We start from the raw sequence: 22,647 nt of genomic DNA, 5'->3' as shown, positions 1-22,647 counted from the left end.
CTGGCCATGGTTTATTACTTATCTTACCCTCAAGTAAGGCTGGAAAACCACTATGGACTACGGGGAACTAGATCAAAGGTCTTGAGAGATGGGGGAAAGACAGAGCATAGCTCAGGCTATAGGCTGGGTGCAGAGATCCCAGTAGGACAGAGAGAAAGAGCATATCCTCAAGATCAGACAGTTACATAACATACCTGTCATCCAGTGGTACTCTGAGGATATCCGTTTAAAAACAGAACAAAACCCACTAAACCCCAGAGATGCTTCTCCAGAGGTAATTGTTAGATGTTTTAATTTCGGAGCTGATACTGTAGAGCTGTTTGGTTTCCTGGATACTTAGTAGGAAAAGACATGGGACTTTTCACTTCATTTCTGTCTGAATGCTTGTTGGCTAATTCCAAGTGATAGGTGCCTGTGGACAAACTTGCTTTCTGTAGTTGCATTGTTTTGTTAAAAGGTTTCTAACTTCTGATTTTATTAGCTCTGGGACTGCCGAGTGGGAAAGGAAGTTTCTTTGTAGCTAGCTGCTCTTTGAGATACTTCTCCAAAAGAATGGGAGTTTCTGTACTTGCATGATCCTAAGCAGTTGTGTCCGCCTGGCTCTAGTCAAGGCCATTGAAATGACATCACACATTTGAGTTTGATTTTGTTAGTTTATGTACGTATTTAGCTTTGAAATGTGTGCCTTTTAATTTTGTTTGTGATTTGGAATTTCCAGACTTTGACGTGGTGCCTGTAATGAGCACAGGGCAGTGTCTGCAGCACTGTGGCCTCCTTTTCCTGAGGCTGGAGCGTGTCCTCAGGAGAGGTGGTAGGAGACGTGGGGGCCGGGGCGGGGGTGAGGGGTGCAACCTGATAGGGTAATGAGAGCCAGACGTAGACTCTGAGGGAAATGCTGAGCTCTTAACACCGCAGAGTGCTTTTTTAGCTCAAGCAAATGGACTGCTTCATTTAGCAACTTCTATGTTCTGAGTGGTCTGGGAAACCAGAAAGTTCCAGAATGTGCATGGCCCAGGAGTGACTAGCCTGAGGTCCCCAGATACAGAGTGTGTGATTCCTACTCTTCTCCAAGCGTTTTGGAGGCTATGGGTCTTATACCAAGGCTAGGACTTAGGTTTTTGCTAGAAGAGATGTAAGATGTGCATTTTTCTATTACATGTTCCACATAGGTGAAGATTGTTATTTAGACCCCTTGACCACTGGTATCAGCTAAGCAGATTTGGGGGAAAGGAAGCAGAGAAGGAAGGCTGACAGTTAGGACTACCTGCTACGTACCAGGCTCTTTTTGTCTAAGAACATTGAGAGTTTCTGTCTTAGAGAGGTATTTTGTAGATGATACAGAATAGTCCATTTGAAGCATTTAATATCATTTTTATGTTATGAAAGTCAGATCTAGAAAGGAAAATGGATTTGCTTAAGGTCATGTAGATCATGACAAAACCAAGCCTTGAGTCAGGTTATCTTACTTGATATCTAATACAACTGAAAAACACTGCCTCCTCTAAGGATGAAGTGAATTTACAGTCAGAACCGAAGGAGATCAGTCTAGCCTCTGTGGATGTCACTGAGATGGTGTTTACTTGTTCAGAAACTTACTGATAGTTGTGAGCATTCTGTAAAGGGGAGGTCAGAGAGGACGAAAAGGGATTTCTTCACTGGGCCTCATTAACCAGAGGTTTGTTCAGGAGGGCAAGAGATCTGGGGAACCTGTTTTTGTTGCTGTCTGTTTGAACACCAGTCATCCCAGAGGACTCAGATACAGCCACACATGCTTTACCTTGGCTAGTGGTCTCACACTAACTTCTTTTGTCATGTGGAAGGTTTGCATGCTGGCTTCCCAGTTCACATACAAGCCATGGGCCTTGCAGCCAGCCACTGAGACCAGAAAGAGCAACTCCCTTTGTATTCTTGTCTTGTTATTTTATCTCAGAGAGCAGAGGATTCAAGAAGGGAAGTGATTAGCAGTGTATATATAACTAGGAAGAGTGAGTAATGTGGACATAATAAATGGTGGCAAGTGATTGTATTCTAATATGTATAGAAGCAATCACAGAGGAAATTCAAACATGAGCTGAATTTGTTATCCTGTGGCTAGACTCTTTTAAAAAATAATTTGAGTATGATTTTGGTATGATGAAATTATAGTCAGGATAAATACAGCCTCAGCTTATCATAGCTGAGGTGCTGTGAATTTGGTGGTGTGCTGAATGTGTTAGCCACAGTGATTGGGGCATATGTGATTATCCCTGGGCTTTGCTTGGTGATGGACAATGAAAGAAAGGGGCACATGGCCATGGAGAGTCACAAAAGGATGCCGAGTCTTTGAGAATACCATCCAGAAGACTGATGGCCAGGGTCTAGTGCCCCGCACGTTTAGAACGATCCGAGAGAGTCGAGAACAAAGCACTCGGGGTATTGCTTGGAGAGAGGCTCACTATACACATTGAAGTGCTGGTGTGCTTCGATTAGAGAGCATAGTGGCAATAGAAAGAAACCTCGTGCCAGGTCTTCTTTTCCTTTCTAAGACTAATGGCCTCAAATAAGGAGTGAAAGAAACATTGTAATCAAGATTTGAATATGTTTAGGAATACTGTGAACAAGCAGGCCTGAAAACATGGTTTACCAAGATAGTGACAGAACGATGGAACTGCAGAACACTGAGAAGACATAGAAACCAGCGCAGCGCTCTGGGCGCACGTGTCCGGGTGCAGCTTGTTAGCCTTACGGAAGAGTACCCAGAGGTGGTTGCTGAGCACCGCTGAAGACGGGGTGCTTAGGGAGATTAACTGTTACGTTCGATACTGACTTTCTAGCATGATTCTTTTTCTCTTGGATCCAAGACCAGGACTTTACTTGGTATGGGATGCTTTTGCTCTTTGGCTGGCACTCTTCTGAGTCACACCTCCAACCCCTCTAGCACTGTTCCTAATTTCAGCAGTAAATTAGCACCTGAAAAGATTTTTGTGGGGCCCATAAACCTAGACATATCTATATAGAATGTTAAAAGCTGTTACCTCTTAGAAATGAGATTTAAAGACTTAACCTTTTTTTTCTTAGATAGGTTATCATTTTTCTGTAGTGAACATAGATTATAGAGGCTGGAGCCAACATATAAATAACAGATTGCACGTGTAGTCATTCCTCCAAGGGCCACAGGACAACCATGCGGAGGTCACTTGTATGTGTTTGTCTGAGTGACCCTGAGGACTGGCTAGAACGCTGAGGGCTGGGCCAGTGTAGGGGACAATTGAAACTGGAGATCAGAACCCTGAGTAAGAATAGTGAAGGCCTGGAGACCAGCCTGGTGGGAAATGGAGAACTTCACAGGTGCTGTCCTTGGTTCTGGCCCATTTAATGTGGTTCCACAGTTGGGGGAAAGACTTGCCGACCTTTGCCCATTACGTAGATCTGACCTCGAAAGTCCACTCTTCAAAATTTCTAGATGGGTAGGTCAGGTATTGCTTTGAAGGTACCTTCTAGTAAGGAGATAATGCTACATGTATCAGCTCCTAACCGGCGACAGAATTAGGGGAGATGGTTTTTTTGGTGGTTTTTGTTTGTCTGTTTGTTTTCCCGGTCCTGGGGCTTGAACTTGGCCGGGGCGCTGCCCCTGAGCCTCTTGGTGCTCAAAGCTAGCGCTCTACCACTTGAGCTGCAGTGCCACTTCCAGGAATAGTTTTAACAGATGCTGATGGGCTTTTTGCCACTTGGGAAGTCTGCTAGGAGATGACGGAAAGGGTTGCTGGAAGGAGACCGATACCCCAGTTAGGAGAAAAGAGATTACTGGGAGAGCCGGCTGGCTGGGCTGCACCAGCACTGGTGCAGCAGCCTGACGAATGGTGGAGTGAGGTTTTTAGGGAAGGGGAGGAAGTGACCTCAGAGCCGGGGAGGGGGCTCCCCGCTGACCAGCAGGTGTACAGTGACCACTGACCTGGTCCACTTACCTGGTGGTCCCCCGGGTGAGGGATGGGTAGGGAGGGTCACGCGCAGTTTTGCAAGGGGAAGAGAACAGAGGGAAGGGGGAGTCGACAGTGGTTTCTCCCACAAAGAGAAAAGGGGAAGGGAGCGTTTTCCTGGGGCTCACTTTGGCAACACTGGCCATTATGTAAAGGCGTTCTGTCTTTGACTGTGTGTCCCGAAGATAGCAGGTTCAAAGCTGGAGGATTTGCTCTAGTCCAGGCTAATCAACAGAGTAACAATATCATAGTTTGTAAAGCCTCTTTTTTATTGCTTTGCTTTATTTGCTGGCCTCAAAGTGGAGATCCTCTTGCCTTCTGAGTGTTTGTAGTACAGGTGGGCATCTCCATGCCTGGTTTTACTCATTGTTTCATGCTGTATTTTTCAAATAAGGCCTAGGCTGTACCCCTAAAGAAATGGGCTACAAATTTAATAATTCACTGGTCTTTACCACTAAGCTTGTTAAAGAGAACAGGCATTAACTTTGTAGACTTCTCTATTGTCTTCAAAATCTATTCACAAGTTTGTTACCATTTTGTAGAAAATCAAGACTACGGGATGTTACATGTCATAAACTAGTAAGAACTAGTCTGTGAGTTTGGGACAGGAAGTTGGGATTTTCTATGTGTTCCGTATGCTTATTTAACGCTATAGAGAAATAGGCCTGGGGAAGAGCTTGCTTTCTTTACCCGGGGACCCAGGAAGGAGCTGACAGGTAGGAGCAGTGACTCCTGTAGTCCGCTCCTCTCCACTGTAAATGACAGGCTCTCAAGTAATTTGTAGACATGTTGCGATTGCTTTTAAGGCTTTTTACCATATGTTTGGGAACAAAAAGTGCTAACCACAACAGGGAGATATAATGATTGACAAAAGCACATTGAAGTACAATTGACTTCAGCTCTTAGTTTGTCATAGCACTTTCCAAACTAAATCTGGGTTGTTTCTCCTTCTTGCCTGGGAGAAGGGACTCAAGGATTGTGATTTGTTGAGAGAGACAGTGAGTGACGGCAATAAACACGAGTTTTGTAAGAAATCCTGAGTTCCAGTCCTGCTTCACCCTTTAGCAGAGCTTTGAGTACTCTGCCTCTCTGCACTCATCTGTACAGTTTGGGGAGCCATTGCCCCTTACAGGCTTTGTAAAAAAGATGTTTTTTAATCCTAATATCTGATAAATAAGTAACTGTCCAGGCTTAGCTTTTACACCAGGAAACAGTTGTCCTAACAAAAAACAACCAAAGTGATGCAGATATGTTTGTGAACTTGAACATCTCATATACTTACGGATCTTTTCATATGAAGTATTTCATCTGGGTCAGGATTTCTTCCTTTCTGTTACCTTAAAGGAGATGAAGGCTGGTATATTTCCATCTCCCTGCCCATTCCTTTTTCTCTTTTGTAGAGCAAGGCTTAGATCATATAGCAGAAAACATTCTTTCCTACCTGGATGCCCGGTCCCTGTGTGCAGCTGAGCTGGTGTGCAAGGAGTGGCAGCGTGTGATCTCAGAAGGAATGCTGTGGAAGAAGCTGATTGAAAGGATGGTACGCACCGATCCTCTGTGGAAAGGGCTGTCTGAAAGAAGAGGGTGGTAAGTACTCTGCTTAGTCCTTCCCAACAAGTTTCTTTGTCGTATAGCCAGCTTGATGCAAATTTGATAGCTTGGGAGGATGAATTGCCAGGAACTAGGGGATGCTAGAATTTCCATTTCTGACATGTGCTAAATGGCTCGGTTAGCACAGAGAAAGAGAGCTACAGACCAGGACACAGGGAGTTGGGAAGAGCAAGGTTGAGGTCTTGGCCTAAGTTATATTTTTCACAAAGCTATATTAACACTTACTAAGCTCTCCAAAATGAACGCCTAGATCATTGTGTGTCCCGGTTCTCAGAAAACAAAAGGCAAGCAAAATGACAGAGTTATGAATTGAATTAAACTTTCTCTAAGATGGAAATTTAATTTTCAGAAGCCCTGCTTTTGACTGAGGTACATGGCCCAGTGGTACAGCACTGACCTGGCATGAACAAGGAGATCCACCGGTAGCACTGCAGGAAAAACAAAAGAATAACAAATCCTGGTTTTGAACTGTTAAAGCTCAATCTAAGCCTACAGACATGAAAGATAGAAGAAATCTTTGTTAGTACCATGCTTAAGTAACATTCTCTGTTTTGTGTCTAAAATACAACATTTGTTTTTCTTTGCCAGGGATCAGTATCTGTTTAAAAACAGACCCACAGATGGCCCTCCTAATTCATTTTATAGATCTTTATACCCAAAGATTATCCAGGATATAGAGGTAACTTTATGATTTATCTGTTTTATGGGCTCTTTGGGTCTTCTTCTCACCTTTTTATATTGCCTTATCGTGTTTTGTTGTTCTAAACTCATGAAAATAGTCATATGTGTAGTTGTTTACCTTGTAGAATAATGTCTTAATGTGTAACCTGCATCTATTCTTCAGATTTTTTTAAAAGCAAAAGCTGCTCAGGTACCTGTGGCTTATACTAGCTCTTTAGGAGTCCAAGATCTGAGGATTGCGGTTTGAAGCCAGACCAAGCAGGATGAAGGTCCCTGAGACTCCCAACCTCAACTTAATCAGCAGAAAGCCAGATATGGAGCTCTGGCTCCAATGGTAGAATGCCAGCCTTGAGCAGAAAAGCTAAGGGACAGCACCCAGATTCGGAGTTCAAGCTCTGCCCCTCCTGTCCCAGGCAAAACCATCTGAAATGCTTCTGCAAAGTTACCAAAACAGCTCAGAAGTTATTTTAAGCAGAGTAACTTATGACTGTAGACCGTTTTGGATTTCTGTGTAACTTCTCCAGACTAGAAAAACTCGATAAACTTGAGATGCACTAGAGATGTTTGCTGGTGTTCATGTGTTCTATTATTTAACTCCTTTCCTTGAACCAGGAGAGACGTGCACAGGCATTTCTTGTGAATGTTTTCACCTATGTTCCTGGCTGCTCTGGGCTTCTTCAGTCTATCCTCCTTGGAGGAAAAGTTTAGCCTCCATTAGGGCATTAGGGCAGTGCTGTATCTCCCATAAAGTTACATTGAGCTTCCCAAACGTGATAAGATTTACCATGCCAGAAATCATTAGTGGGAAAACATGCATTTTTTTGGAATACTGTCCCTCTGCGCCCTTTTCAGACAGATGTGAACTAATGGCTCCACCCCATTAATGGTAAATCTAAATGTTGCTGGAATATTACTATTTTAAGAGACAGTCTCTTGCATATTATGCTCTCTAAAACGACCTTAACATAACCTTTTAGATAGAATTAAATAATATGCCAGACAAATCATAACCTTTAGGAATTAACTGACCCACTGTTAGTTTAGAACTTAGAATTGGGGCTGTGAAGGTGGCTCAGTGGTAGAGCGCTTGCCTTGCATGCATGAGGCCCTGGGTTCGATTCCTCAGTACCACATAAACAGAAAAAGACAGAAGTTGGGGCTGGGAAGGTGGCTCCGTGGTAGAATGCTCACCCCACATGCACAAGGCCCCAGGTTTGATTCCTCAGCACCACATAAGCAGAAAAGGCTGGAAGTGGTGCTGTGGCTCAAGTGGTAGAGCGCTAGCCTTGAGCTGAATTGCTGAGGGACAGCACCCAGGCCCAGAGTTCAGGCCCCACGACCAACCAAAAAAAAAGTGAGACATAATGTTAGCTGTAGTCTGAATGTGTGTGTGTGTGTGTATTTCAGGGAGACGAGCTGTCTCTAGATACCGCTACTAAGTCATTGCTCAACTCTCAGATAGGACATGCTGGGGTTTGTTTTGTTTTGTTTTTGTTAGTTGTGGGGCTGAACTCTGGGCCTGGGTGCTGTCCCTCAGCTCTTCAGCTCAAGGCAAGCACTGTACCACTTGCCACAGTGCCACTTCTGGCTTTTTATTTGTATGTGGTGCTGAAGAATCGAACCCAGGTCCTCATGCATGCAAGGCAAGCATTCTACTGCTGAGCCACCTTCCCAGCCCTTCTTGCTGTTCTTTAATGAGTGTTGAGGGGCAGCTATTATGAAGTACTCAATTTCCTTGGGTGGTTTTATCAAGTCACCCTTTTTGTTTTGAGAAGGGGGCTGTTAATAAACAGAAATGATAGAAGAACTTCATCAAGTTGAAGATTTAATTACACAGAAGGAAGGCTGTTAAATCCTCATGACTACTGTTGCAGTCAGCAGTATGTACTCAGTAGTCTGTGGTGTGACGCTGCTTATCATAACCATTTCATCAGGCTGAAGAAATGTTACACAGTTAGCAGATGCAGGAGGGCAGAGCTGTGGCACAAAACGTTTTGTGCCATGATGGATTTCCCAGTGGCTGGTAAAGTGTGGCCTGGGAGAACACACTGGTTGGTCACAGTAGTCCCTTCCAGATTTTGTGGGCTAAGTCTCTTAGTATAAGGGATGACACTTATACTTCAGTATAGTCACTAATGGCTATGTGACAGAACTAATGTTCCACTAATGAAGCATTTTATACAAACACTTACTAGCATTTTGTAATATGTTTTCTCATTAAACAGATTGGGCAAATCTTGAAAAATTGTTTCAAGTCCTTATGTAAAAATTGAAGAGACATGGGCTCAAAAATGTCTTGCTCTAGGTCACCTAGCCATTGAGTGATGGAGTCTGGAATACACCTTAAACTCTTCTGCCTCAGATATGCCTTGTGTTATGTGGATTGCTGGTGTTCCCTCAAGATAAAATTCTCCCCTCTGTTTCAGGAGTGTGGTTTGTTCTGTCCAAGTTAGACATACTTGGAGAAAGCTCTTGCAATGATCCATGAATCAGACAACTGAGAACTCACCCGTAGGCTCTGCTCCTGTGGCTGGTATTAAACCAGCAAGATGTAGTTATTATAAGTACCTTCCTTTAAGTATGCCACGAACTATATTGTATGACTATCAGATTTAATTTTTATAAGGTACACATTATTGTCCTTGTCGATAATAAAGAAAAATTGAGATTTACTGTCCTCTTTTTCCTTTTTCTATCTCAACCTTTAGCGTTGTTCTTGCTGGTTTCTAAAATCCTTCCCTGAATTTGCCTGATGAGCACAAGGAAATACTTACCTCTGAACTTTGCCCTTCCACATCGACCCACTAAAAACAGGCTAAATTTTAAGAAAAAAGACAGCCTGACTTAGTGGCCAGCTCCCATTATTCATGTAAGGATCTTCTGGGAAGTGAAGAAATGAGAAGTGAAGAGAGTAAACATTCATTCTTAGCTTTCTGCAAAGATGGATCTCTTCTGGATATTCTTATCACATAGAAAGGGTTTGCAGGGCCTCTGAATGGAGCTGGGATTCCTGGGAAGCCCAAGGCTCCCTCCTAAAAGAGGCAGCCATGTTCTTGGTTGCAGTTTGGAGTCACAGTCACCCTTGTACTTATTGTTAATGGTGGCTTATTGCTAAGCACTTTACTAGAGTAATATAATTTGATCCCCAAATTGTTAAAACTAAGATTCTTATTCCAACATACACACACACACACACACAAACACTGTAACAAAGCTCTGATGTCCTGAACTTAAATGTTTCTCTTTTGAAAACATTTCCAGAGTAGTGACAAACCCCCTCATGCAACATACCTAGTTCTCTGTACGCTGGAGTAGAGGCTTTGGCCTCTCCTTGGGATAGACTTTTGGGAAAATGACGGTGTACTGGATCACACTTTTCTATAAACCACATTATATTCAGGGAAAGTGGAGAGCTTTTTTGTGGTTTGCAAAACTTGATATTAACATTGTCTTGACCAGTAAATGTTGAAACTTGCCCACCCACCCTGTTGTGTTTAGGCTTCTAAAAATAATGTTATTCCTCCATACTCAGACATCTGTTTCTACTCTATTGCCAATTTAAATGCTGCTGTATACTCTGTGTCTCATGGCTATTTTCCCAGTATTTTGAAAATTTGCACAGGGTAAGGGGATTTTACAAGTTCTTAACAATCATGAACTATTCCCTCCAGTAGCTGTACCGTGTAATGGCAAGACACAGCGGCAGGTATCCGTGTGAGAGGCGCACCTGTGTGAGACATAGATGCCAGCTGGTGGGAGTGGTTAAGCTCCATTTGATGGCCAAGCATCTTCCTGAAATGTCAGGAGTGCTCAGGCTAGCAGTGTTAATTTTCAGCCTAGGCCAAGAGATTAGCTCCTCTGATGAGAAGATTTTTGGGGGGTTGGGGAAGGATAGGCACTGTTTTTGGTCAGTGTTTTCCACAGACCCTGTGATGAATGCTTTTCGTATCTAATTTTACTTGGTCCCTTCTGATATTTTTAAGGGATTGGACATTACTATTCCTGTTTTTACAGAGGAGGAGATTGTTGCTCAGATGGTCTGAGTGTGCCAAAGCTGCTGCTTGACGTAGGTATTTTCTACTACAGTGGGCAGCCTGCCACTTTTAAAGGTCTAGTTTTCTAATTAGGAGTTGAGGTGAACAGAGTTGGTGGTAGTGTTTCTCAGGCAGACAGTCAGCTGCTTTCGTATGTGGGTGGCCTTGGGAATTGAGGAGCGTACCTTGGGTGGCGTGCAGCTGTCTAGGACTCTCTGATCTGCTCCTAGAAGTTATGCTTGCCTTGGGATTTTGGAGCCTAGTTGTATTTTTTAAATAGCCTTAGCTGAGGACTTCTGAAAACGGCCCACTGGGAATTATTCACAACCTTTTCCTTTTTTAACATTCAGAAATGTCTGTCTTTGTAGAAAGTTGGGCTCTTTATAAGCATCGAGAAGAGAAGCTATTTCCTGACTTCCATTGCACTAAGAAAAGAAGCGTGGTGCCTACCAAAACTTGCTCCGCCCTGTATGTCTTCAGGGTGGTAAGGGTAGTAATGGAGTTGTGACCAAGTCACCCGGTTCAAAGGGCCATCTTAGACCAGTAGAGGGGCATGTAGGAAATTCCCCCACCTCCTCTTGAATGAGGAAAAAAAAATTCAAGCAGTCCATGTAATCATGAACGTGCCTTTTCTGTTCATTGAAATACAGAATAAGAAAGCAATTATGTTTTACCCCTAAGCACAGCTCAGTGAATGTAGAAACTTCGAGTGTGTGGCTAAGCAATGCTGTGTTTGTCTGGTAGCACTTGGGGTTTGCGTGGAGTCGACTTCGCTGGCTTCCAGTGTTCTCACTCAATATGGATAGCCAGTCCCTAGGGTGACAGACCAAGAAATAGACTTCTTACCAGCAAATATTGCCTCCTCAGCTCATACCTGTCACTATCTTAAAAACACTTCTCTACAAGCACGGCGTTCAGTTGAAGAAGTTCTCTATAGTCTGGAACCCCTAGACAGATTGATGCCTGACTTGGCACAGGTAGCAGAGATAGTTCTGAAAAGTGATGCTAAGACATTTTGCTGACTCGCTGGAAATGGTGACCCAGCTTGGACATCCTGACTTCAGAGCAAGTACGATGGGCAGGTTCTCCTGGCATCTCCACAGCAACCTCCTCGCCTCCTGGGTGTTGTAAATACACCACCCTGTTCTTTCAAAGCTCTATGTGGTCTTTGAAGGTACAGATATCTCTAAGACCTTTGCTGAACACTGGGGCCATGCACAGGTTAAGTGGAAATCTCACACCATTTTTGTGTGTGTGTGTGTGTGTGTGTGTGTGTGTGTGTGTGTGTGTGTGTGTGTAACGTGAACACCTGTAGACTTTGATTTTTGTGCTGAGTTGTAGAGTGGATATGGAGGGGAAACACACACCATATTCCTGGAAAGTATACTACCAGAAACATAGCATTTGAGAGATTGTAATGTTTTCAAGAGTACAGAGGATACTTTCTTCAAAGTAAGAGGAGATATGATGTGTTAGACATTAGCTAGTAACTAGGTGCTTATTGTGATAAAGGGATATTTATGGAGATAGACTTACCTTCTCCCAAAGTAGTTAGGCTAGTAGCTATTCAGAGATAATAATTGAAACTTAAACCTTAAACTAAGTGTGACCAGGTATCATTGTCATTATTGTTCTCTAATGTCAAGAACCAAAAATTCAGACTTGTTGTTCTTACCATTACCACTTTTGACCCTGGGAAAACTTGTCTCCACCACCAGACGTGAGGTATTGTGGACCTCACTAAACCGTGGGGGGGGGGGGGGGGGTGGGAGGTATGGTTGTCTCCGGCTATAGTGCTCTTGATCTCCCTCTATTCTGAAGCATAAAGTTTGATGACACCACTCTGTGGCACTGATGTTTTATTTGAACTGTCCATGGAGAGTTCGCTACCTCTAGAGCCATACTTCTTCATAGGTGTGAATATGTTAGTATCAAAAGCACAGGCTGAACCAGAAGGAACTGGGTATGATTTCCAGCTAGTCTAATTAGTAGTTTTGTTGTCTCAGGCAGATTAAACTTTTATTTTCTTGTTTGAAAAAGAGAAACAATGCGAGCTTTCTTGCAAGGTTATTACACTAATCCTTTAGTCAAGTAAACTTATAATACAGATGTTTATGATTGGATTGCATCATGATAAATTCATTTTAAGTTAAGTGTACTCAATCCATCTAACCTTACTGAACACCTGAAACTTGCAGCCCAGTACATTGTTGGGTTTTCTTGTTTCCCTTGTTGCCACATCTTGGCATTGTACATCTCCAGGGAAAAGATCAAAATTCAGAGTATAGATTCTACTGAATGGACAGGTATTGCTTTTGCATCATAAAGCCTAGGTGTAATCGCTGTAAGCCAAGGACCATCTTTACCTCTAGTTGGGGATGCTGTGTGCCCGGATACCAAAGGGATGCATTAGTGTGAGCTGGGGTGGTGATTTGTTTCTGAAACAAGGTCTCACTGCGTAGATCAGGCTGCTCTCAAATGTGTCCGCTTGCTGCCATAGCCTTTTAGTACTGAAATTACAGGTGTGTTCTACCATGCCTGGTCTGTGCCTCATTTGAATGCATCTTGGATGTGTCCTGATCTTTTTATCCTAAGTGGTCTAGAATACCCTAAAATCCCAGTGAGCGTTGGAAGGGTGATGCGACTAAAATGTGCCATTCTTACTGTGATGTGATTTTAGTTTGGTGGGATAGAAAAAGCTGATGACAGAATTTTTTCTTTGTAGTTGACATGTGCTAGTTATACACGATCTTTTCTCAATGGTCAAGACATTGCTTTGATTGGATCCATAGATTTCTACGTATGCTTCATACGCAGCAGTCTTTTGCCAAATACTGTTACTGACATTAGGGAGTGACTCTGAGGTTTCATTTATTTATATGTTTTAGGCACAAATGACATTTTCTAAACACTGAATTCTGTCTAGGCCATTTCAGACCTAACCCAAAACTCACTGGAAGTCCTGTGCTAGTTTGCCAGACAGACAGGGAAAGTTTTTGGGAACAAAACATTTATTATTGGAAAACAGCGTGATTCCTGTCAACACACAGTCATGCAAAACAAGATTGGAGTAGCAGTGGTGTGCTCTTTTGGAAAAAAATGTCACATTCTGAAACCTAAAAGAATAGTTACTTGGCACAAACTCATCTTTTGGCCCATTTCTTGCCAGACTATAGAATCCAACTGGCGGTGTGGGCGTCATAACTTGCAGAGAATTCAGTGCCGCTCCGAAAACAGTAAAGGAGTCTACTGTCTACAATATGATGACGAAAAAATTATCAGTGGCCTGCGGGATAATTCTATTAAGGTAAATGGCTGCATTTGTATGCATTATTTTTAAAATAGTGGTGGGAATGTAGCAGTCTTTCTGTTAACTGCAGATTGCCTTGTATCTGTCCTGCTCTACCTTAGCAGCTCCCAGACTGGTTTGGGAGAAACAGAGCCAGAGAATAAAGACCCGGATCACCTCATTTCTCACCCTCCTCTAAGCAAGCCCACAGTGTTCTCTGTTTAAGTGTAAATAGGAATTGCTCCAGTTTCACTAGGTGCTTGAATACTTTGCTAGCTGGTAAAAATACTCTTGGTTTGACTGGAAATCAAAGTCACTGGCTTTTATATTTTCTGACAAGGGCTCCAATGATAAAATGAAAAACAAAAAAAACCAGTGAAAAATTGTTTCCATTCACTTTTCAATAATAAACTGCACTCCTCCTCTGTTTAGTTGGTTTGACCGGATTCTGTGACTGTTTTACATTGTTTGTAGCTAATAAACTCTTCATATGTAATAAAACCGTGAGGACTTTTAACATACACCAGAAAGATCAATCTTTCTGATGAAGTACTTTGATAGCCAAAATAACAATCAAGGTAAAAAGAATAGTTTCAGGTGCCTTCATGCCCCGTCCTGCCCCTGTGAGATCTCATCTTTACCACTTAATCCCCTGTGCACAAGAAACCAGTGATCTTTTTTCCTGATCCTATCACTTATTTTCCTTTTCCAGAACATCCTATCAAAGGATTTATACTGTCAATGGATTTTTAATTTTTTTATTACTATAAAGGTGATGTACAGAGGGTTACAGTTACCTAAGTCAGGTAGTGAGCACACCACCACTCCCCTCCCACTCCCAGTTTTCCCTCCCGTCCCCACTTACAAGTTACGTAGTTTACTTTCAACACACTTTATGCTGCATTTTCACCCTGTCCCCCCATTTCTGTTCAATGGATTTTTATAGTGTAGTCTTTGAGTCTGATTTCTTATAGTTAGCACAATACATTTGAGATCATCTATGTTGTATTTAATAATAGTTAATTCCCTTTCATTGCTGAAGAGTGTTACATTTTCTTAAGGGCACCATAATTACTCAGTTGGTTCTTAAAGGGTGTTTTACTGTTTGCAGTTTCTCATAATTGTGAATAAAGCCATTATAAGCACATGCATATTAGGTCTTTATGAGAATGTAGGTTTTAATTTACTCGAGTAAAAACTGGGAATAGGGTTACCTGCTCATCAAGTGAGATTTTGGGCTAGCTGATGACATTTTAGATACAACACCAAAAGCTTAATCTAGGAAAGAAGGGACTGATGAGGTAGCCTTCATTCAAATTTTTTAAAAAGTCCTTCTCTGTGAGATATGCTGTTAAGAGCATGAGGACGTAAATTTCTGGTCTGTAAAAGACACACCTGATGAAAGACTGTTATTCAAAATGTGCAAAAACTTTAAAATTCAACCATAAGAAAATAGCCACATTTTAAAAATAGGAAAATACCTTAATAGACATCTTATCAGGAAAGATATGCCAATAGCAAAGAGATTTCAAAAATGTCCTGGATCATATATCTTCAGGAAAATGCAAATTAAAGTAATGGTAAGATATATGTATCTATCAGTGTTAACAGCTAGAACAAACGGTGGTCAAGAGGTAGAGCAACTTGAACTCTCATTCATTGCGAGTAAGAATGCAAAATAATGCAGCCACATTGGAAGGCAGTGTGGCAGTTCTAAAACTGCTGCTGTGTGACCTGTCTGTCAATTGGCACTACTTGGTATTTACTTAAAGGAGTGGAGGTCTTATGTCTACTCCAAACCTGTGCATATGTTTATAGCAGCCTTATTCACAATTACTAAAACTTGGAAATAAGCAAAATGGCTTTCAGTAGGTGAATGGATAAATAAACAGATATGTCCATAGAATGGAATAATTTTCAGCACTAAAAAGAAATTAACTTCTCAAGATGTGAAAGACATGGAAAAACTTCAGATGCATATGACTAAGTTAAAGAAGCCAATCTGAGAAGACCTACACAGGATGCATCCAACTACCTGACATTTTAGAAAAGAAAAGCCACAAAGACAGTGACCAACAGGAAGAAAGAGCACTCCACCCAAACAAGTAGTGCTTATGTTTAATTTCCTGTATCTTAGAAAATATAGGACACACACACATACACATATATATACACACAAACATATACACACAGTCATAGTGTAGACACTTTTTATCTTGATTTTTAGTGTGTAACTATAATAAAGCTTTGTATTTTCTCATTAAAAACTCTTCATGGGCTGGGAAGGTGGCTCAGTGGTAGAGTGCTTGCCTCGCATGCATGCATGAGGCCATGGGTTCAATTCCTCAGCACCACATAAGCAGAAATAAACAGAAGTGGCGCTGTGGCCTAAGTGGTAGAGCGCTAGCCTTGAGCTGAAGAGCTGAGGGAATGCGCCCAGGCCCAGAGTACAGGCCCCATGACCTGCAAAAAAAAAAAAAAAGAAAGAAAAGAAAAGAGAAAAAAAGAAATCACTTAAAAAAAAAAAAACAAAAAAAAACAACAAAAAAACCACAACTCTTCATAGCTGAAGCTCTGGTGGCTCATTCCTGTAAATCCTACCTACTCAGAAGCTAAGATCTGAAGATTACGGTTCAAAGCCAGCCCAAGCAGGAAAGTTGATGAGACTCTTATCTCGAATTAACCACAAAAAAAGCCAGAGGTGGAACCGGTGGCTCAAGTGGCAGAGCACCAGCCCTGAGCAAAAAAAAAAACCTAAAGGACAGCATTACTGGCATGCGCACAGTGGGGATGGGAGAAGAACTCTTGGTAGTTTGTTCTGGGATTTTCCCAAAGTGTTAGACGCTTCATTTCTCATTTTTTGTTATTGTAAATATAAGATGTGTGCATTTTAACAGATGTTGCCACCAAAGGATGTGCTAACTCCACACTTTTATATTAAAAGTCCCTTTATAAGGCTGTTGGTAAGTGTACTTAGTAAAATAGCTAAGGGTTCAAATTAGACAAAGCTCTGCATCTCTTCCAAAAATTCATTAGTATTTCCTTTATTCCATCTCATCATTTCTCACCTATTTGATATTTATCTCTTACTGTGGCACAGAACCTTTTATTTTATGATCTAGAACACAAGGCGTGACAGTAACATAGACGAAATGTTCTGCACTAAATCACTGTTTGTCGTTGATCTTCTCTAAATAGATTTGGGATAAAACCAGTCTGGAATGTTTGAAAGTGTTAACAGGACACACAGGCTCTGTCCTCTGTCTCCAGTATGACGAGCGTGTCATTGTAACTGGCTCTTCAGATTCTACGGTGAGGTGAGTGTTCTAACTTGATTGTTCCTACTAGGTCATTTTTCCTGAGGCGACTGAGTTGCACACCTGCTTATAAGATTGACACACTTCGTGTGCATGTTTATCTGCTGTTTTTGATATAGATGTATTAAGTAAGTCAGATGAAGAATACATTTCCTTTTGGACAATGTCATCCGTTCCTTGCTTTCTCCCAGTTCCCCCCGCCCCCCATGCCCACCCACAAGTTGTACAGTTCATTTTCAACAGTGTCCAGTGAGTACCATTGCTGCATTTGTTCATCCTTTTCCTCCATTTCTGTGCCTCCCCTTACCCTCCCGAAGACAGATAAATGATCAGATAGAACAAAAAGGAAAGAAAACAAGAACAGCAAAAAATTTAAAACCTCTTGTTTTCATTTCCTGGAGTTCATTTCAAGATATATATCTATATATCTTCTGTTCTTCCCCTAGTAGCCTCCTCACTGTATGTAAATGCCTACAAACCTGTATAATTTATTATGTTCCAGTGTTTTAGATCTGGCTTCTGCATATGTGAAAACACACGCCCTTTGTCTCTGAGCTTGGAACGCCAATTTTTAAATGATTGAGTCCTCTTGCCCTGCTTTATAGAGATGATGTCACGCTTTCCTATAAAATGCCTAGCATTAGGCTTGCTTTCTCCTCTTGGAATCCGGTGGTCTAGAGGAGGACGTATAGTAAGTGCCACCCTCAGGTACAGAGAGAATCAGAGGCAGTTTGCAGAGCCTTTTGAGGGGGATAGAGCAGGTGAACGCTGCAAGCTAGATAATAATGTTTAGACATCAGCCTTTGCAAGTAGGAAGATACTGTCTTCTATTGGGAAACCAAGATCAGAGAAATTAAATATAATTAAATAATTTTTTCAGAGTTAAAGGACATTTGGAACCTGAAATGTGATGGCCTTTCCAGTAGTGAAGGCCTTAGTTTCTAGTTCTGTTTAAAGGGCAAAGGAAGATGAAAGTAGTGATGTTTCATTGCAGATGAGCAGCGGGGCCTGCTAGATGGGGTCACGATTGAAGTCCACGCTTACCCCGGGCTCACATGAGGCATCACAATTCTTTTCTCCTGCTCCGTTGGTTTTTGTCACTAGGCTTTGGCATTGCTCCTGGTCCTCTTGGACCTACGCAGCTGCTCTTAGCACAGATCATGGCTCAGTCTTTGAATTCAGTCTTTTTTTTTTTCCCTCTGATTTGTATGAACTTGGCCTCTTAGGAGATTAGGACTGCAGAAAAGTTTTGATGTTTCTGGAAGGTTGCACCTAACACCCCCATATCTTTGGTTTGAAGCCATCAGGACACTCTGACTTTGTCCATACACAGTTAGTTAGGTGAGGAAATGGCTTTGGGAATTGAGAGATTCCATGATTTATAGTTTGAAATGACAAATTCGCCTGCATCTAAAATCAGCAACAACTTGGTGCTTGTGCTTGTCTTCCACTGCCAAGCATTCCTTTTGTTATCACCTACCTGCTAGAAACCCACTGTCTGTAGAGGGCATCTTCCCCATCACCACAAGCCTTCAGACACCAGGCTTGCGTGCCTATCAAGTCTCACGTAAGCTGGAGCAGAGCCACAATTACCTGCCTTTTCTAAAACCATCTCAGCACTTACAGCAAGCAAGAAAGCTGCTGCAGCTCACCACCCCACCTTGAATTGATTGTATTTACTAAATTTTTTAAAGCCTGTATTTCCACATGTTCATTAAGACTCTTTCCCTGGCTGCACAGTAATTAAGCATCATGTGTGTCTCTTCCCTTCTAGAGTGTGGGATGTGAACACAGGTGAAGTTCTGAACACACTGATCCATCACAATGAAGCTGTACTGCACTTACGCTTCAGCAATGGACTGATGGTGACGTGCTCCAAGGATCGCTCCATTGCTGTGTGGGACATGGCCTCTGCCACTGATATCACTTTACGCCGTGTCCTGGTTGGACACCGCGCTGCTGTCAATGTAGTAGACTTTGATGACAAGTACATTGTGTCTGCTTCTGGAGACAGGACCATCAAAGTAAGTGTCTGCAGTTAGGACCTGCCTGCTCCTGTCCCTTGGACAGCAAAGAGAAAGCAGAGGGGGCTCCTGGCACCTTGAGAGACCATGAGCCAGGAGATCCTCCCACCCTGTATGCCTCCAGAACCACCGGCCAGAGAGGAGAAAAAGCCGTCCAGTAGAAGGCAGAGAATCCATCTACGCACGCACTCCACCCTCCCAGCCCTCTCAGATCTGCTCCACCAATGTGGCTCCCACACTTAAGCATTCTGTTGGAGATCACAGGGCTAGATAGTGGCAGGACATAATCCATTGTATCCCCTTCATTTTGAGAGCTTGTGGTGGCCTAGACCTGGGCTGACTGTAGAGAAATGAGACAAACACGGCCTGGCCCTGCCTGTGAGGGCTAGTGTCCATGTAAGGATGTAGGCACATGGGCTATGATGTCCCGCCAGATTGGTAAATGTATTTCTGTTCCAATATCAATGCTAGCTTTTAAAAGTATTAGCTTTTGTCGGGCACCGGTGGCTCATGCCTGTAATCTTAGCTACTCAGGAGGCTGAGATCTGAGGATTGTGGTACAAAGCCAGCCTGGGCAGGAAAGTCCGTGAGACTCTTATCTCCAGAAAACTGGAAGTGGCTAAGGCTCAAGTGGTAGAGAGCTTGCCTTGAGCTGAAGAGCTGAGGGACAGCGCCCAGGCCCAGAGTTCAAGCCCCATGACCAACCATAAAAAAAAAAAAAGTATTAAGAAAGCCTTAGCTTTCTTATTATTTTATAGCAGCCTTACCTGAATAGAATTTCCATACTATAAGATTAAGCATTTACACTTCAGTGGTCTTTAGTACAGTTACAGCGCTGTGTATTACACTGACACTATGTGTTTTATGAACTTTTAAAATCAAATTTTATCTAAAACACCTCTTCTAGTAGTAGTCAATCCCACTACTGACCTGCCCCTTCCCCTACCTTCCCTTTTGTTTCTAAGATTTGCCTTTCTAGTCATATAAATGTAAGCAGATAATATGTAACAGTTTGTGTCCCGTGTGCTTTTGTTTTTGTTTTCAAGGCTCATCCACTTTAGAAGCAATAATTCCTTGCTTCTAGTGACTGAGTAAAATTCCATTTTGTCTGTGGATGTACCACATCTTGTTTATCTATTTATCAGTAGCTGGACTTTCGGTTCTTTGCATTTTCTGGCTATACACTGATAGTAGCTATAGAATAAAGCTACAACATTTATGTACAGGTTTTTGCATGTTTGTTTACTTCTAGTTCTCTTAGGATGGTAGTTGTGTGTTTAACATGTTGAAGAACTACCGAACTATTTTTAAAATATGCACTATTGTACAATCCTGCCAACAATATATGAGGGTTTAAACATGCTCAAAGAATCTTCTTTCACCAGACAGAATTCTGGTGACTGTGGCCCCACAAATCACAGACTGTATGGCATCACGCATTAGATTAGGTAATCTGAAAGATGACAGCCAGGGTTTGTATGCTTTAACCTGCCCCACACTGACACCAGTTAGTACAAGACCTGTATCTGGAAGTCAAAAGCATTTGGGCCTTCATACGAAACAGTGCCTTCATACAACCAACCTCTACTCTTGCCAACATTTATTATTATGTGTCTTTTAACCCTGCTATCCAAGTGCATGTGCAGGAGTACTAGTGACTAATAATATTGATTATTAATCATTCCTAGGTGCTTATTGGCTATTGGTGCCTTCTTGGAGGAATTCATTTAAATCTTATGACCCTATAAAAGTTGAGCAATTTACCTTTTTATGGCTGAGTTATAAAAATGTTTCTTAAAAACATATTCTGGATACAACTTGTCAGATATGTGATTATCCATTCTTTGGGGTATCTTTTTACTTGCTTAAAGCACTAATAATTTTACTTTAATTTTTTTTTTTTTTCCCTGGTCGTGGGGCCTGAACTCAGGGCCTGGGTGTAGTCCCTGAATTCTTTTGTTCAAAGCTAGTGCTCTTACCACTTTGAGCCAGAGCTCTACTTCCAGTTTTCTCATGTTGAATTGGAGATGAGAGTCTCATAGACTTTCCTGCCCAGGCTGGCTTTGAACCATGATCCTCAGATCTCAGCCTCCTGAGTAGTTAGGATTACAGGGGTGAGCCACCAGCACCTGGCTATGATTTTAATTTTAATAACATCCAGGTTATTAGGGGTTTTTGTTTGTTTGTTTGTTATGCTTTTGTTAAAAGTCTAAGCCCAGGCCACAGAGATTTACTTCTGTGTTTTCTTCTAAGAGCTGTATAATTTCAGTTCTTCCACTTAGGTCTTTGATTATTAGGTCATTTTGTATTAAACTTGTATATGATATGAGAAGGGTCCAGCTCCCCCCCCTTTATGTAAATACCCATCTCAACTACAAATGCAGTTGGTATAATAATTAATGGCACTACAGTTACTATGTATCTTTTTTACTTAGTTTATCATATATTAAGTGTGATTATCTAAATCTTGCAGATTATTTCCCAGCAAAGGGTATTATCTTTTCCATACAGGTAATATTAGGGGTGAGATGGCCAAATAAATGGAGCCATTTATAGCAGTTACATTAGGTTTGACATGTCAGCTGGTGTAAAAACACAAAATCTGCCACAAACTCTTTCCTCCAAGCTAATAAATGCCTGGATTATCCAGGAGATACTCCCTTTGTGAAGATCACAACCCTCTCTGTATTTTATTCCAGTTTTACCACTCAACAGGTAAGACAGCTTCATTCTGACCAGTTTCTCCCCCAGCTTTCAACTTTGAGTTAGATGATTCTTTGTTGTAATTGTGTGTTTGCATCATTGTTAGACACAGTGTTAGAAGTCTTCCCCTTCTCTTGTTTTGTCATCCAGACTAGCTTAGAACTTGCTATTCATTCAGCCTAGTCTATCCTGGAACTCTGGATCTTCCTTCTGCAGCCTCCAGGGTGCTGGGATCACAATCATGTATTACTATACTCGGCTGTCTCTCTCTCTTTCTTTTTTAAGGGTATATATTATGGAGGGCTTTTCTCTGTTTAGTCTTAAAAACATGCTATTTGTCACATAGGTCTGGAGCACTAGCACCTGTGAATTTGTTCGTACTCTTAATGGGCATAAGCGAGGTATTGCCTGCCTCCAGTACCGGGATCGGCTAGTCGTTAGTGGATCATCAGATAACACCATCAGGTGAGTAGAAATACTGACAGCAGGCTTATTTTTGCCATACTGTTGTGATTTATCTGTTAGTCTCAAGGCTCAAATGAACTCTTACAGTTATTTGGATCTTCAGTTCAAGTGGGAAAACTGTATGCCCTTGGGGGTCTTCCAGGATTCTCCCAGTACACAGTTTTATAACAGCAGCACTTGGAATTGCTTACTACCAGAGTACCTAAGATTTGTGGCTAAGCTCACTCTGCTTTTCCTCATCCAGGAGTCCCGTTTCCTTCCCAACAGATGGCAGGGCACTTCATGTCTCTTATAAAATCATCTCCTCCTGGCTGTTTGTTCTACCTCCCTTTTCTCTTTCCAACAGTCCTTGCTTTTTATTAAGTATGACTAGAAATAGACACGTTATATCTTAGTAAGACCACCAGTCATTTTCTACTATTTCAAATATGTTAGTATTTTTTGTAGAAGTGACTATATAACTTTGGTGTTTATAACCAACTTGCCTAATGTTTGAGCTAATAAAGACTGAGTTCAAGATTTTTTTAGGAGGTAATGGGGGTGCCAGTCCTGAGGCTTGAACTCAGG

The 22,647-nt window shown here is 41.9% G+C and overlaps 1 protein-coding gene across 7 annotated transcripts in view; it reads left to right on the top strand.

Moving 5' to 3' along the window:
* Positions 1-22,647, top strand: part of LOC138821409 (F-box/WD repeat-containing protein 11) — a 99,831-nt gene that overhangs the window by 61,821 nt on the left and 15,363 nt on the right. For all 7 annotated transcript variants that reach the window (XM_070013615.1, XM_070013614.1, XM_070013619.1 and 4 more), the window contains 6 exons: positions 5,357-5,543; positions 6,156-6,246; positions 13,452-13,589; positions 16,770-16,888; positions 18,663-18,912; positions 21,962-22,080. In XM_070013615.1, the coding sequence (XP_069869716.1) occupies positions 5,357-5,543; positions 6,156-6,246; positions 13,452-13,589; positions 16,770-16,888; positions 18,663-18,912; positions 21,962-22,080 (904 nt within the window). The remainder of the gene's footprint in view (positions 1-5,356; positions 5,544-6,155; positions 6,247-13,451; positions 13,590-16,769; positions 16,889-18,662; positions 18,913-21,961; positions 22,081-22,647) is intronic.

This window comes from Dipodomys merriami, unplaced genomic scaffold, assembly GCF_024711535.1.
Source record: "Dipodomys merriami isolate MVZ:Mamm:240054 unplaced genomic scaffold, mDipMer1.0.p SCAF_911, whole genome shotgun sequence".
Classification (NCBI taxonomy): Eukaryota; Metazoa; Chordata; class Mammalia; order Rodentia; family Heteromyidae; genus Dipodomys; species Dipodomys merriami.
The sequence above is the reverse complement of the archived record's forward strand: the minus strand, read 5'-3'. Positions and strand labels throughout refer to the sequence as shown.